Source organism: Colletotrichum gloeosporioides, assembly GCF_011800055.1.
Source record: "Colletotrichum gloeosporioides strain Lc1 chromosome Unknown consensus_27, whole genome shotgun sequence".
NCBI classification, from domain to species: domain Eukaryota; kingdom Fungi; phylum Ascomycota; class Sordariomycetes; order Glomerellales; family Glomerellaceae; genus Colletotrichum; species Colletotrichum gloeosporioides.
Genome location: NW_025544672.1, coordinates 659,986 through 671,976, shown reverse-complemented (window position 1 = coordinate 671,976; position 11,991 = coordinate 659,986). Strand labels below are relative to the sequence as shown.

Sequence of the window (11,991 nt, the reverse complement as noted above, 5' to 3'; positions counted from 1 at the left end):
CTATTCCCTTTCAAAAGTGTGGTCGCGGAGGGAGGCAAATTTTGAAAAAGAGAGACAGATTGCGGACCAAACTCCGTTAAGATTGTACCGAATTCCCTTTTCCATCAAGCTAGTGACTAGTCTGAGACCACACCTGTCTGCCTGTTTTTGGTTTTCAAACTCTTTGCGACTCTTTAGGAAGGACTACTGAACACCGTATCCTGTGGATGTTCTGCACCTTGACTTCTAGATCTGACGCTTTCGTCGAATCCTCGTGGACCATAGCCGATTGCTGAAGCCCACGCAAAAACCAAGATAGCGCCGATCCATAATGCTTTTTCAAGTGGATTGTTGCTATCCACAACATGATATGCAAATATCGCCATTTGGAAAATGCAAAGGAGACTACTAAAGCGGTCAGTGCCATTCTTGTGAATGTTTCATCAGTGGTTACCTACGGATTAGGATGCCTGTGATCAGAAAGGGCACATTGGTTGAAGCAAGTATGATGTGCCTCTGCTGTCATGGGGCCACGGGCTTTTTCCTCGTCATCAAGTGATGCTGTCTTGGCAACATCGACCTTTGTCTGAAAGTCTCCCATAGCGACGGGGTAGATTTGGGCAACAGCGATTTCAAGGGAGGTTATCGTTGGATAGGTAGGTACCTATCTTAGCGAAGAGTGTGTTCAGTGAAGGTGTGTCACCGAAAGAATGTGTGTGGCTGCCTGGTGGGGCCGAAGTCCAACAGACTTTCAACTTAACTATCGAGGTGTACATAGCTCATTAGCTGAGCGTGTCATTGCTATACCGTGTCAGCTGGTGGCAATTTGAAGTGGGAGCATTGAACCTGAAGCCCGCGCAAAGTTTGATCGAATTTGGCCAGTTTGGGGCGTCATGTTCAGTAATCGTCTCCGCCTCTTCAACCTGATTTTTAGTAATTGGCCGTTTCGACGATTCGCAAAGGCCGTTGCAAATGTCATGTCTGTTACTTGACATAATCGTTCGACGGACCAATCTCAAAAAATCAGTCGAGCGTGAGCTTGCGTACCGTTCTAGGGCCACATACGCATGTGGTCGTCCAGTGGTAGTACCAGTGTAATAGTATTCGGCCAATACACTTTGAGGAAATGCAACAAGCTAGTACAGGAGCCCGAATATGGAAGCGTGGGCCTTTTTAGTGGGCTTTCTGGATTTTCAACAGACATCTAGGATTCTCTTCTTCTTCGTCAAACTCTCAATATTATATTCTGTGATAAAATGCTACATCTATGCCCTCGCGAATGTACCTCCAGGCGAATGTACCTCCAGGAATTCATGTTCTTTCTAGTGAACCATGTCGGGCTGTTGACCGACCTTACCGGGAATGAACTCGGTGTACCTTAGTGTGGCGCACGGCCACTTTCCGTTCGCACACCCTAGATATGTTATTACATAATCGCTAATTTCCACCACAGGGTCACAGAGAACAACTGCCTGAGAGCAACTGCCGGATTCTCCTGATCATTAAAATACTTCAATTATTTCAAGGCTCGAAGGCCCTGCTCTTTGTCTGACGAGCACAAAACGAAACCCAGATCGCAACGCTACATCCAGTGTATTTTGCCCACAAACTCCTCGCGCGCGTCGATCGATCGTCAAGACCGGATGCTCTTGCCAAAAAAGACGAAAAACCTCCCGAGATATCGCGAAACGATGAGCCCTCCTCCACACGACGACCTCACTTTCCCAGCCGAGCATCCAGCTCTGGCATAATACACGCACGTCACGTCTACTTGCTGTTCATGGCGACGAAGTTGACGGCCTGGTCAACGTAGTCCTGCTTCTGGAAGTAGCCCAGGTGAACCGTCAGGTTCTGGCCCGACGCGCAGAACAGGTCCGTCTCGTCGCAAAAGGAGATGAACTTGGACGTCAGACCTTGGCAGGCGCCGAAGTCTTGGCGGGGGAAGATCTGGTGGACGGTCAGCTGCGATGCGATGTGCCGCCAGGAGGAGGAGGGTACTCACGCCGTTCTTCTTGGCGGTGCCCTTCTGGAAGGGTTGCGTTGCGATGCTAGTTGGGTCGCCGACTAGGACGACGGCTGCGACTGCGCAACATGTCAACATGAGATACATGCTATCTTCAGGCAGGTGACTTACTCTTGTTGCCAAGCATCGGTGCTTGCGCCTGGGTGGCGTTGAAGTTGGGCCCGTCTGTCGTTCCGCAGAGGGTATCAAGCGAAACTTGCGCTCCCTGGGACATGTCAGCGCCGGTTGCCGCCATCTAACGCAGGAGATCTTACCTGAGAGTACCCCATCAACACAAACTTGGTATTGGGGCATGCCTGGGCTTGCGAAGTGAGGAGCTGTGTCATGTTGCCGACGCCGGCAGACACTGAAGGCGGGTACGGGTCAAGCTGCGCAGGATACACCAACGGCGTGATGATAGAGCCGGGAATCGCCATCGACGACTTGTTGGCGATGTTGCCGAGGAGCCCGGCACCCTGCGCCTCGAGACTGCCGCGGGCAACGACGATCTGGACCGGTGCACATGGCGCCGGCGGCTGCTGCGGCTGCGGCAGGGCGAGGACCAGAGGCGCAAGGCACGCGAGGGCCGACAGACTCAGTTGGTGGTGCATCTTTTCACTGCCGGAGGATGAACTCGAGAGATTCAGAGAAGAATCCGTGCGTTTGAAGGGTCCAGCTGGTTGAAGAAAAAAAGGCTAGCGAGATTGCGATGGGTTGACGGGGCTTCCACTCTTGGCCGCCTTGGGGGTGATCAAGGCCTTCTTGTATTGCACCCATCGCAGAGCCTCAGACGAGACGACATCCATGACACAGCCGCGGCATCTCTGTCATTGCCCCATGTGGATGGATGGTGTGGTGGTGGTGTGCGAAAGCGAGGGAAGGACGGGAGGGAATGCACTGCACACGTCTGTTCGCGCATGGCATCACTGGCTGATATCACAGGTTTGCAGGACTCCACATGGAAGAAACTCCAGGGTCTCATGCTGTTCAGTGTTTTGGTTTTGGAATTCTTCGGCATCCCACCTTTCTATCCAATCTCATCGGAGAGGCCCTGGGCGGCCTTGACAGTGACATTGCAGTCGAAGAATGCCAGGAATAGGCGGCCCGAGCTCGCAGCGAACCTCTCGCATCTCTTCGCTCCTCCATCGAATCGAGCGCGACTTTGCCCCGACTTGGGGAGATCTGCGACCTTTCCCCAAAGAGGCAATCGGCGAGAGCTGAGGCCCCCCCTTGTCGCTGTCGAGCGACAGGTTGTTGGGGCGGACAGTGCCATTGCTGCCGCGAACCCGGAAACACCACCGAGATGGGATGAAACCAAGCAGCATGCAGCCGCGGCTCAACACGAACGTTCGTTTACAAATATGCCAACACTTGCGGGAGCCGAACAAGCCAAACCAACCAACACATCCTCTCCGCCGTCATCAAAACATCTAACCAATAGCCGCTGCCTGCCAAACACCACACCACACCCTTCCTTCAAGCAAAGTCTGGAGCCGCCCAAACCCTCTTCCCCGCGAACCAAGTCGCCTTGATCTCCCCCTTGAGCAGACCCTGCGGTGACCAGTCCATATCTGCAACCACAAAGTCAGCGACCTTGCCCTCCTGCAGGCTCCCAATCCGATCTTCCGCGAACACGCTCTTGGCCGTCCCATACGCCCCGGCCGTGATGGCCTCGCACACGCCCAATTTGAAATGCTCATTCACCACCACCTCGTAGCCCGGCTCCCTCGCGGACCGCCTCGTCGCCGCGATGTACGCGTTCTGCAGCGGCGCCCAGGGCGCCGTGGGCCCGTCGGATCCGAGTGCGAGCAGCGCCCCGTGGTCCGCGAACTCGCGGTACGCGAACGCGCGCTCGCAGCGGCGCGCGCCAATCAGCCGCGGCCACGCCTTGAGGATCGCGGGGTCCGCGTGGACGGGCTGCACCGACGCCGTCAGCCCCAGCTCGCCCAGGCGGCGCGCGTCCGCCGGCGAGGCCATCTCGATGTGCTCGATGCGGTGGCGGCGGCCCGGGGTTGCGTGCGTCGCGAGAGCGTCGACGGCCATCTTGATTGCGGCGTCGCCGATGGCGTGCAGTGCGATCTGCAGCCCGGCGGCGTCGGCGCGGGCCACCACGGGGTTGAGGTCTGACGCGTTCCAGAAAGGGGTGGGGGAGCCGGCGGCGGCGTAGGGCTCGGAGAGGTAGGCTGTGCAGGCGTCGATGATGCCGTCGGTGATGACTTTGATGCCCACGATGCGCAGGTCGGGCGAGGTTGTCTTGTTGAGTTCCGTGTGGAGCTCGATGGCGCGGTCCACCTGCTTGAAGCGCTCTTCTTCTGTTTCCGAGGGCTTGATGAGCCAGTAGGCGTGAATCCTCATCGGTAGGTCTGGTTCCTCGGCGCGCAGCGAGCACACGGCGTCCCATGCCGGCTCGTCCATGGCCATCTCGATGAGGCCCGTGTAGCCTGATGCATTGTACGATTCCACTGCTGCCTTGATGGCGTCCATCCTGTCCCTCTTAGGCGCGACCTGTGCGAGATGAGGCCAGACGAGGGTAAGCACCGCTGCCTCGCTCAGCAAGCCCGTCGCCTTCCCCTCCGCGTCGCGATGGATCTTCCCTCCCACGGGGTCCTTCATGTCCTCAATTCCGAGCTCCTTCACCGCCGCCGTGTTGCACCACGTTGAATGCAAGTCCTTGGTGTCAATAAAGATGGGCCTCGGGTCAATGTCGTCCAGCATATGCCTGTCCACACCACCCGGCGTGACATGCTGCGTCCACAGCTTGCACATGATGCGCGGCACGTCCGGGTTCGCCGCCGCGAAGGCCTTGATGGCGGCGCGGATCTCCTCGAGGGAGGTGCAGGCGTCGAGTGACAGCTTGCGGAGGCCCTGGCCGAGGAGGAGCAGGTGCATGTGGCCGTCGATGAAGCCGGGCAGCACGGTGCGGCCGGCGAGGTCGGTGACGCGGGCGGTGGGGTGCGCGGAGGCGAGGTCGGCGGCGGCGCCGACTGCTGCGATGCGCCCGTCGGCGACGAGCATGGCCTCGGCGAAGGTGGGCTCCGTGGTGAGTGTTGCTGAGGGGTTGAGGAGGAAGACGCGGGCGTTTGTGAAGAGTTCGGGCGGTGGTGGTTCTGAGGCCATCTTGGCGGTGGTTGCGCTTTCCGTTGCTCCTTCTGTATGTGATGCGGTGAAAGATGCAGTGAATGATACTGTGAAAATATGATAAGAATGGAGGAAAAAAAATCTAGAAGATGCAGGGATCGATGAGAGTGACAGTCTGGTGTGTGAAGTGTGAGGTGATGTGTTCTTGAGGGAAATTATCGGCTTTATGACTCGGGAGGGGCAGGAGCGAGTCGCGTGGGCTGCGAGGGATCTGGTGTGACGTTCGTGGCGGAACCGCGGGGTTTAAAGCGGGATGGACGGGGCCGCTTTTTGATCTGATAAGATCTTTGCCATGTTTGCGCTATCTTTTTCTGGCTTCCTTCGGCCATAGTCGGTGTTTCGGTGTGCAGCGGGTGGCTCACCGACGTGGTTGCCCTCAGGTCTCGGTGAGAGAGGAGGTGGAAGGAGCAACACCAGCTCTTGCTCCCACAGAGGGATGTTTCCAACACGCCGAAGGCACCAGCAGGTGGCTACTTCCCCAACATAGAGCTTTCCTTGGCTGAGCTACTAGGTGCTTTTCTCAGCGCCGTCTTCGCCAGACCAGTCTAATTTTCCACCATTCCGTTTGTATTACCACCACAACTTCAACTTTCACAACCGCGACATTCAGGTGAGGCTCATAAAAATACGAGGTTTTTGAAGCTCTCCAGATCCAAGTGCTATCCACAGCTTCCTGATTTGCGCGGCAACTTCTGCTGGGGGCACTTCCTTCCTGCCGTCATCCTTTTCAAGTCTTCTCTTACCACGAGCAGATTTCCAAAAAGGCACGCACTTCATCTTTGCCATTAGTCTAAGCCATTTCAGGAAGCATTCACTTCTTCAGCTTTCACCTTGCTCCTTCCCAGAGCTCCTTATCAGAGCTCCAAGGCTGCCTGGCCGCCGCGAGACCCACTTGCCTTGCAATCGACTTCTCTTTTGTTCACCCTCTTTCCCTTCTTCCCTCATCGCTTCCGCGCCATTTTGTCTCACTCAGTCTCACACTCGAGTATTTTCGAGCTTCCGAAATTTTTCGGGACCTATGATCAGAATTAGACGAGAGCCTGAAGCATTCGCAGCTATCCTTCAAATTACCTTCGACCGTAACATTCCAGTCGCCGCCCTCGCTCCTTCTTTGCAAAGGTCCATCACCAGCGCCGAGACAATTTCACGACACTACCCAGCCTATAACTCGCCATCGAAATTTCACCATGCCTCCCGGTTGGCCCATCAAGATCGAGCCTATCCACGGCGGCGAGCTACTCAGGGTTCCTCATGTTCGGCAACCGCTCGTCAACATGACTTTCTCACTTCTAGACAGGCTCAAGTACGAAAACAATCCAGAAGTCTGGGAAAGACACGTTGCAAAGGCTTTGCCTATCTTGGATAGGCTGGAGCCAATCTGCAAGAGCATGTCATCTTCACAGAGGCTCAGCAGGGAGATGAGAGTTGCTGCTACGAACTGGGTGAACGACATTGGTGCGGTCCGGCAGCGAGCTGCGCAGAGAAGCAAGATTGTCATTGGTGTGTTTGGCGGCACGGGTGACGGAAAGAGTTCAACCATCAACGCTCTGCTAGATGAGGCTAGGTAAGACTTCCTCCCAAGCATTGATATCAGCTAGTCCTAACTCCCTCCAGTCTGCTCCCCACCAATTGCATGCGGGCCTGCACCGCTTGCGTCACCGAGATATCTTATAATGATGATGACGACCCCGAGAATCCATACCGAGCGGAGATCGACTTTGTCTCGCCAGAAGACTGGATGCGTGAGATTCGAACATTTCTCAAAGAGGTTGCTGCCAACAACGTTCAACCGTATGGTGACGAGGATGAGGATGAGATGGACTTGGACGCCAGCGAGGCTGCCAAGTCTGTTGCCAAAGCCCGAGCTGTCTATGCCAACATTGACAACGAAGTCCTGTTGGAAAGCTCACCGCATGAGCTAATCAGACATCCGAATGTCTATTGGGTCCTTGGAACCACTCGGACATTCAAGGCTGCTACGGGAAAGGACCTCCGCCGACAAGTCGAACGCTACATCGACTCAAAAGATGAGAATGATGACGAAACCGTCGCCTACTGGCCTCTGGTCAAGGCCGTCCGAATTTTCACACGCGCAGAGGCATTGTCCAACGGAGTGACAATCGCAGACCTGGTAAGCCCCAACATACCGCGGAGGCGGAGCTCCAGCTGACCCATGGTTACAATTATCACAGCCCGGCACTCATGATGCAGATGCCGCCAGAGCATCTATGGCCAAAGAATACATGAAGTCCTGTGCTGCTATCTGGATTGTGGCCCCCATCCATAGAGCAGTCGACAACAAGACAGCCAGAGACTTGCTCAGTGACAATTTCAAGCACCAGCTCAATCTTGACGGGTCCTTCTCGTCGGTTACTTTCATCTGCACCAAGACGGACCAGATCAGCCTCAGCGATGCGATGAACAATTTGAAGAGGCATCTGGACCCCGAGATCATCAAATACCGGGAAAAGGCTGCCACGCGTCGGCAGGAGATCAAGCTTTTGAAAAAGAAGATCCTGAACCTTCGAATGAGCTCGGGCTTGACGGAAGACTCAGAGGACGACATCGACATGCATCAACCTGCGAAGAGAGTCAGAATTGAGCGAATTGACGAGTACAGAAAGCAACTGGAGATAGCCGAGAATGACCTGAATGACCTTGATGAGATGGTCCGCATGGCATGCATTCAGAAGCGAAATGACATTTCGCGTGACACCCTAAGAAACTACTTCAACCGCATCGTCAGAGAGTAGGTCAAAAGTGCGACTCGTCCCACGACATGAAGAGAGCTGACGAATGGTATTCAGGGCTCGCCAAAAGAGCAGTCTCAGAAGGAACGACACTAGAAATGCACAACTGGAGGATGATATTTCTGGCAATCTTCCCGTCTTCTGCACAAGCAGCCATGCATACCAGGCCTTGAGAGGTCTTTCGGAGGACGACATGGATGAATTTCGCGGGTTCTTCGATAACGCAGACACGGATATTCCACAGCTTCAAAGTCATGCACAAACCGTAACCAATGAGCTACGAATTGCGAAGCAGAGAGAAGTACTGGCTGGTATCTACCAGGTCCTCAACTCCGTCTCTCTTTGGACACAGAACACCCCAGATTTAGCAGCAGCGTTGAGTAGCGACACCTTGTCCTCATTGCTCGACACATTTGAGAGGGTAAGTCAGCTAGGTATCGCGTGTAGGGAGGTCGTGATACTGACTTCTCTTCAGACCATGAGTGCAACGATAAATGTTTGCCTCGACCATATCCAACATAACCTGAAAGGACTCTTCGAGACAGCCCATCAGGCAGCCAGAGTTGCTGAAGCAGAGGCTGCTTTGATCGTCTTCAATTGGTTTTTGCCAAAAAGATCAGGTGGCATCTATCATTCGACCTTGAGGGCATTGGTGGTCCGACGTGGTGTCTGGGGACCATGGAATCTCAACGAAGAACTTCTTGAGCCGTTCTCCAACAACATACTACACCAATGGGCTGGCGTGTTTCAACGAGATGTCCCTGGCCATTTGGATGACTTTCTTGTGGATGCGGTAGAGCTTCTCTCAAGAACTCACGACCGCATCATGCGCAAGCTTCGAGAGACTGCGGGCGAAGACTTGCGCCTTCGTGGGCAACTGGATATGCAACTCAAACTTCACAAAGACGGCCTCAAGCGTATCAGCGCTGAAGTCAAGAACACTGTCAACCGCGCTCAGAAGCTGGCCAGTCGAGAGCCCTTGCAGGTTGTTGGAGCCTTCATGAATGCCGGCTATGGCCATTGCATGAACGAGAAAGGTAATATCCATTTTCACAAGGTTCGATAATTCAGAAAGCTGACATGAAGAATCCACAGGAAAGGGAATGATGAAGCGCATGAGAAATGTGCTCTCGGACCATCTTGCCGTATACGAGAGAGACATGTTCTTTGCAGTTACCAGTGTTCCCGAACAAGTACTCCAAGAGGCAGCCCGCAACGCTTCGGATATCTTGGTGGATAGGGTTGGAGGGATTTTGCGCACGATGCGCACCGACTACGTGGTTGCGTTGACGAAGCGTGAGGAGTCTGCGCGTCGCGCGGAGGCTCTCTTCAAGGAGAAGATGGTGGAAGTTCTCAACTTTGCGCAGCCTTTGATTCGATGAGATGGAGAGAGATGGGCAAGACGGATCATGGATGATGGCACGGCTGCCATATCACAGAGAACATGGTAGTTCAATGATTGTTAGATACCACATAGCGATTAGCTTAAGTAGTACCCAGGCCCCTAGTAAGGCCTGAGACCAGGAAACTCAACAGACATTTTGTCACATTCACCTCCCTTACTTTGTTCATCTTGAAGCAATTTTGAAGTCGGTCGGACTGATGCCAAAACCGAGGTGGGAGAAAGTGTGGACATCTTTTCCATGAAACGTGACAAGTACCTAGCTGCTGATGCTGGGCGTGAAACTCTCAAACGACAATAGCCAGTTACCCGCGCGGTGCTTAGGAAGGAAAATGTGACATCAAAACGACACAAAGCTGATACAGCCTGGCAAAAAGATTCAATATCAAGACGTATCACCGTTGGTCTAGTCCAGTAACTCGCGATAAAATGGTCTAACCCAGCCACCATGACCAAAGTCTCACATCAGCTTACGGAGACGCCCAAATGAGCGAGTCGTAAACCATAATCCACGATCTAATTCGTGCATTACATGCAGTCCTGGCAACCTTCATATAGCCTATTATCCTCATTACTTGGCTTGAAATTGCTCCGAGGTGTACCCCCGAGGGGCTACCACATTTAGGACAAACTCTCGCGCGTCGTCCCGACCGATGAGAAGATGGATTTCCCTCTTCCTTCCGTTGCCCTGTTCATGAATAAAGTGCTCTCCACCGTTTATCCTAAACCTTCCATCATGCCTTCATCATCCTCCGATAAGGATCCACAAGCTGCTGACCCAGTGCCAGTGGACTACTACATCCGCAAACAGAAGCCTCTGCCGACTGATCCAACTATCAAAGCTTACGTCCAGACAGTCCTCGAAAATGGCTTCGTTTTAATCCCAAACGCATTCACCGAGGCCGAAGCCAAAGATGCTGTCGACGAAATCGACCGCCTCCACGGCAAAGATCCCAAAGGCGGCATGCACGCCTTTGACGGATTCAAGACGAACCGTATCTTCTCCCTCCTAGGCAAGACCCGCGCCTTCGACAAGTTCGTACTCCTGCCACAGGTTCTGGCTTTGAATGATTACTTCCTCGACGAGGATTACCTCATCTACATCATGGAAACGATCGTCATCAACTCGGGCGAGAAGAACCAAGTTCTTCACCACGACGATAGTGTCACGCACCTCCCGCGCCCGAGACCGCCTGTCACGGCGGCGACGATGATTGCGTTGGATGACTACACCGAGACCAACGGCGCCACGCGGATCATCCCCGGATCGCATCTTTGGGGGAGTGATAGGATCGGGGCGGAGCATGAGGCAATTCCCGTGGTGTGTCCGAGGGGAAGTGTTATTTACTTCTTGGGCACGACGTGGCACTCCGGTGGGGCGAATCGCAGCCAGAAGCCGAGGTATGCGGCGACGATTCAGTACTGCCAGCCATATATTCGGCCGATTGAGAACTTGATGATTGGGATTGATCCCAGGAGAGCACTTTCTGGCGAGATTCCGAAGAAGATTGTGGATATGATGGGGTACCGGAGTGCGATTCCCTTCATTGGATACGGTGAGTATTCTATACGCATGAATAACTTGGAGATTTACGTGTTAACCAATATTTCAAATGGCAGCCGACGGAATGAATCCACGGAAAGCGACCCAGCGCATGATTCGGTGGCTTCAAGGGCCGGTCGATAGGGAGCCACCGACATTCCCCAGCGAGAAGGGAGACAAGGAGATTCACGTTATCAGCAAGTTGTAGAATAGTCAATAGGGTTTGGCTTGAGATGTTCATTTCATGTTGACGCTGAACGGAACTGCGCTATTACTACTCAGTCATGGATATCTCTCAAGAATTGGAAGTTCTTAATGATTCCATGGTCCCCCGTTCCTCACCAATCCCCACGCCTGTGATGTGCCATCCTAGCTTCCTGCTTCAGGCCGGACGATCAGATTCGCACAGCCATTACTTAGTCTTCTGCTTCTTGAACCCAAGCTCCGCCAGAAATGAAACCCTCGCAACCGTCACTCCAATCGTGATGATCATCCCTACCCAGTCCCCGGCCTGCCACGTAGACGGGGACAGGCGACCTTGCTTTCCAAACACTTCTATGGTTCCTGCAAGAAGCGAAAGATCGATCGCTAGAATAGCTGCTTGTGCGATCTTCCAAACCCCGATGTCTTTCGTGTATCGTAGGAGCACGCCGTTGAGGATGGCACAGCCGACCATGGCCCCGCCGCCCTGGTAGAGAAGCAGGTCGTGGGCTGCATCGCGCGTTCCGGTGTGGGATTCGAGGAAGAACTGATCAAGCATCCAGTCGCGCGTGAAGAAGGACATGAAAGCGCCCCATAGCGCGCACGGGGGGTCCCAGTAGAGGAAGACGGCTTTGTAGATGGATGGGATTTGGGTAGTCATTTTGATTCGCTGACAGCTTGTAAATGTGGGTGAAAGTTCAAGAAACTCGGTCGACGCGTGGCTGCAGCGAAGGATGCAGCAGCTTATTTAAATCCCAGAGCGAATACGCCCAGCTTTTGAGGGTTGCTGGAAACTGCTTAGTGCTGATGGCCGAACGACAAAGTCCTTCCTTCCAAGGCCAAGACTACTCCGTTGTGGACCTTTGGTGATGACGAATGATGCATTTGACACTGGTCGTTGTGTAGGGAATACAAGAGACAGTCAATCACGCGATTTACCCTGTCGATAGGTACATCTCATGGGGCATTGACTGTC

General features: G+C 53.9%; 4 protein-coding genes across 4 annotated transcripts; 2 read left to right on the top strand and 2 right to left on the bottom strand.

Moving 5' to 3' along the window:
• Positions 1-1,746: 1,746 nt before the first annotated feature.
• GCG54_00007565 (Acetylxylan esterase) lies at positions 1,747-5,098 on the bottom strand (the record flags this gene model as incomplete). Its single annotated transcript, XM_045407545.1, has 5 exons — positions 1,747-1,926; positions 1,982-2,061; positions 2,114-2,207; positions 2,257-2,592; positions 3,485-5,098. 5 exons carry the CDS (start codon positions 5,096-5,098, stop codon positions 1,747-1,749), a joined length of 2,304 nt encoding a protein of 767 aa, XP_045266990.1.
• A 1,208-nt stretch (positions 5,099-6,306) lies between these two features.
• On the top strand, positions 6,307-9,251 carry GCG54_00007564 (Nuclear GTPase SLIP-GC; the record flags this gene model as incomplete). The annotated part of the gene is made up of 6 exons (XM_045407544.1): positions 6,307-6,683; positions 6,734-7,250; positions 7,312-7,868; positions 7,927-8,290; positions 8,345-8,906; positions 8,965-9,251. The coding sequence occupies 6 exons, from the start codon at positions 6,307-6,309 to the stop codon at positions 9,249-9,251; spliced, it is 2,664 nt and encodes an 887-aa protein (XP_045266989.1).
• Positions 9,252-10,007: 756 nt separating this feature from the next.
• GCG54_00007563 (Dioxygenase FUM3) lies at positions 10,008-11,022 on the top strand (the record flags this gene model as incomplete). Its single annotated transcript, XM_045407543.1, has 2 exons — positions 10,008-10,827; positions 10,892-11,022. 2 exons carry the CDS (start codon positions 10,008-10,010, stop codon positions 11,020-11,022), a joined length of 951 nt encoding a protein of 316 aa, XP_045266988.1.
• Positions 11,023-11,226: 204 nt separating this feature from the next.
• Positions 11,227-11,676, bottom strand: GCG54_00007562 (uncharacterized protein; the record flags this gene model as incomplete). The annotated part of the gene is made up of 1 exon (XM_045407542.1): positions 11,227-11,676. One exon carries the CDS (start codon positions 11,674-11,676, stop codon positions 11,227-11,229), a length of 450 nt encoding a protein of 149 aa, XP_045266987.1.
• Positions 11,677-11,991: the final 315 nt, after the last annotated feature.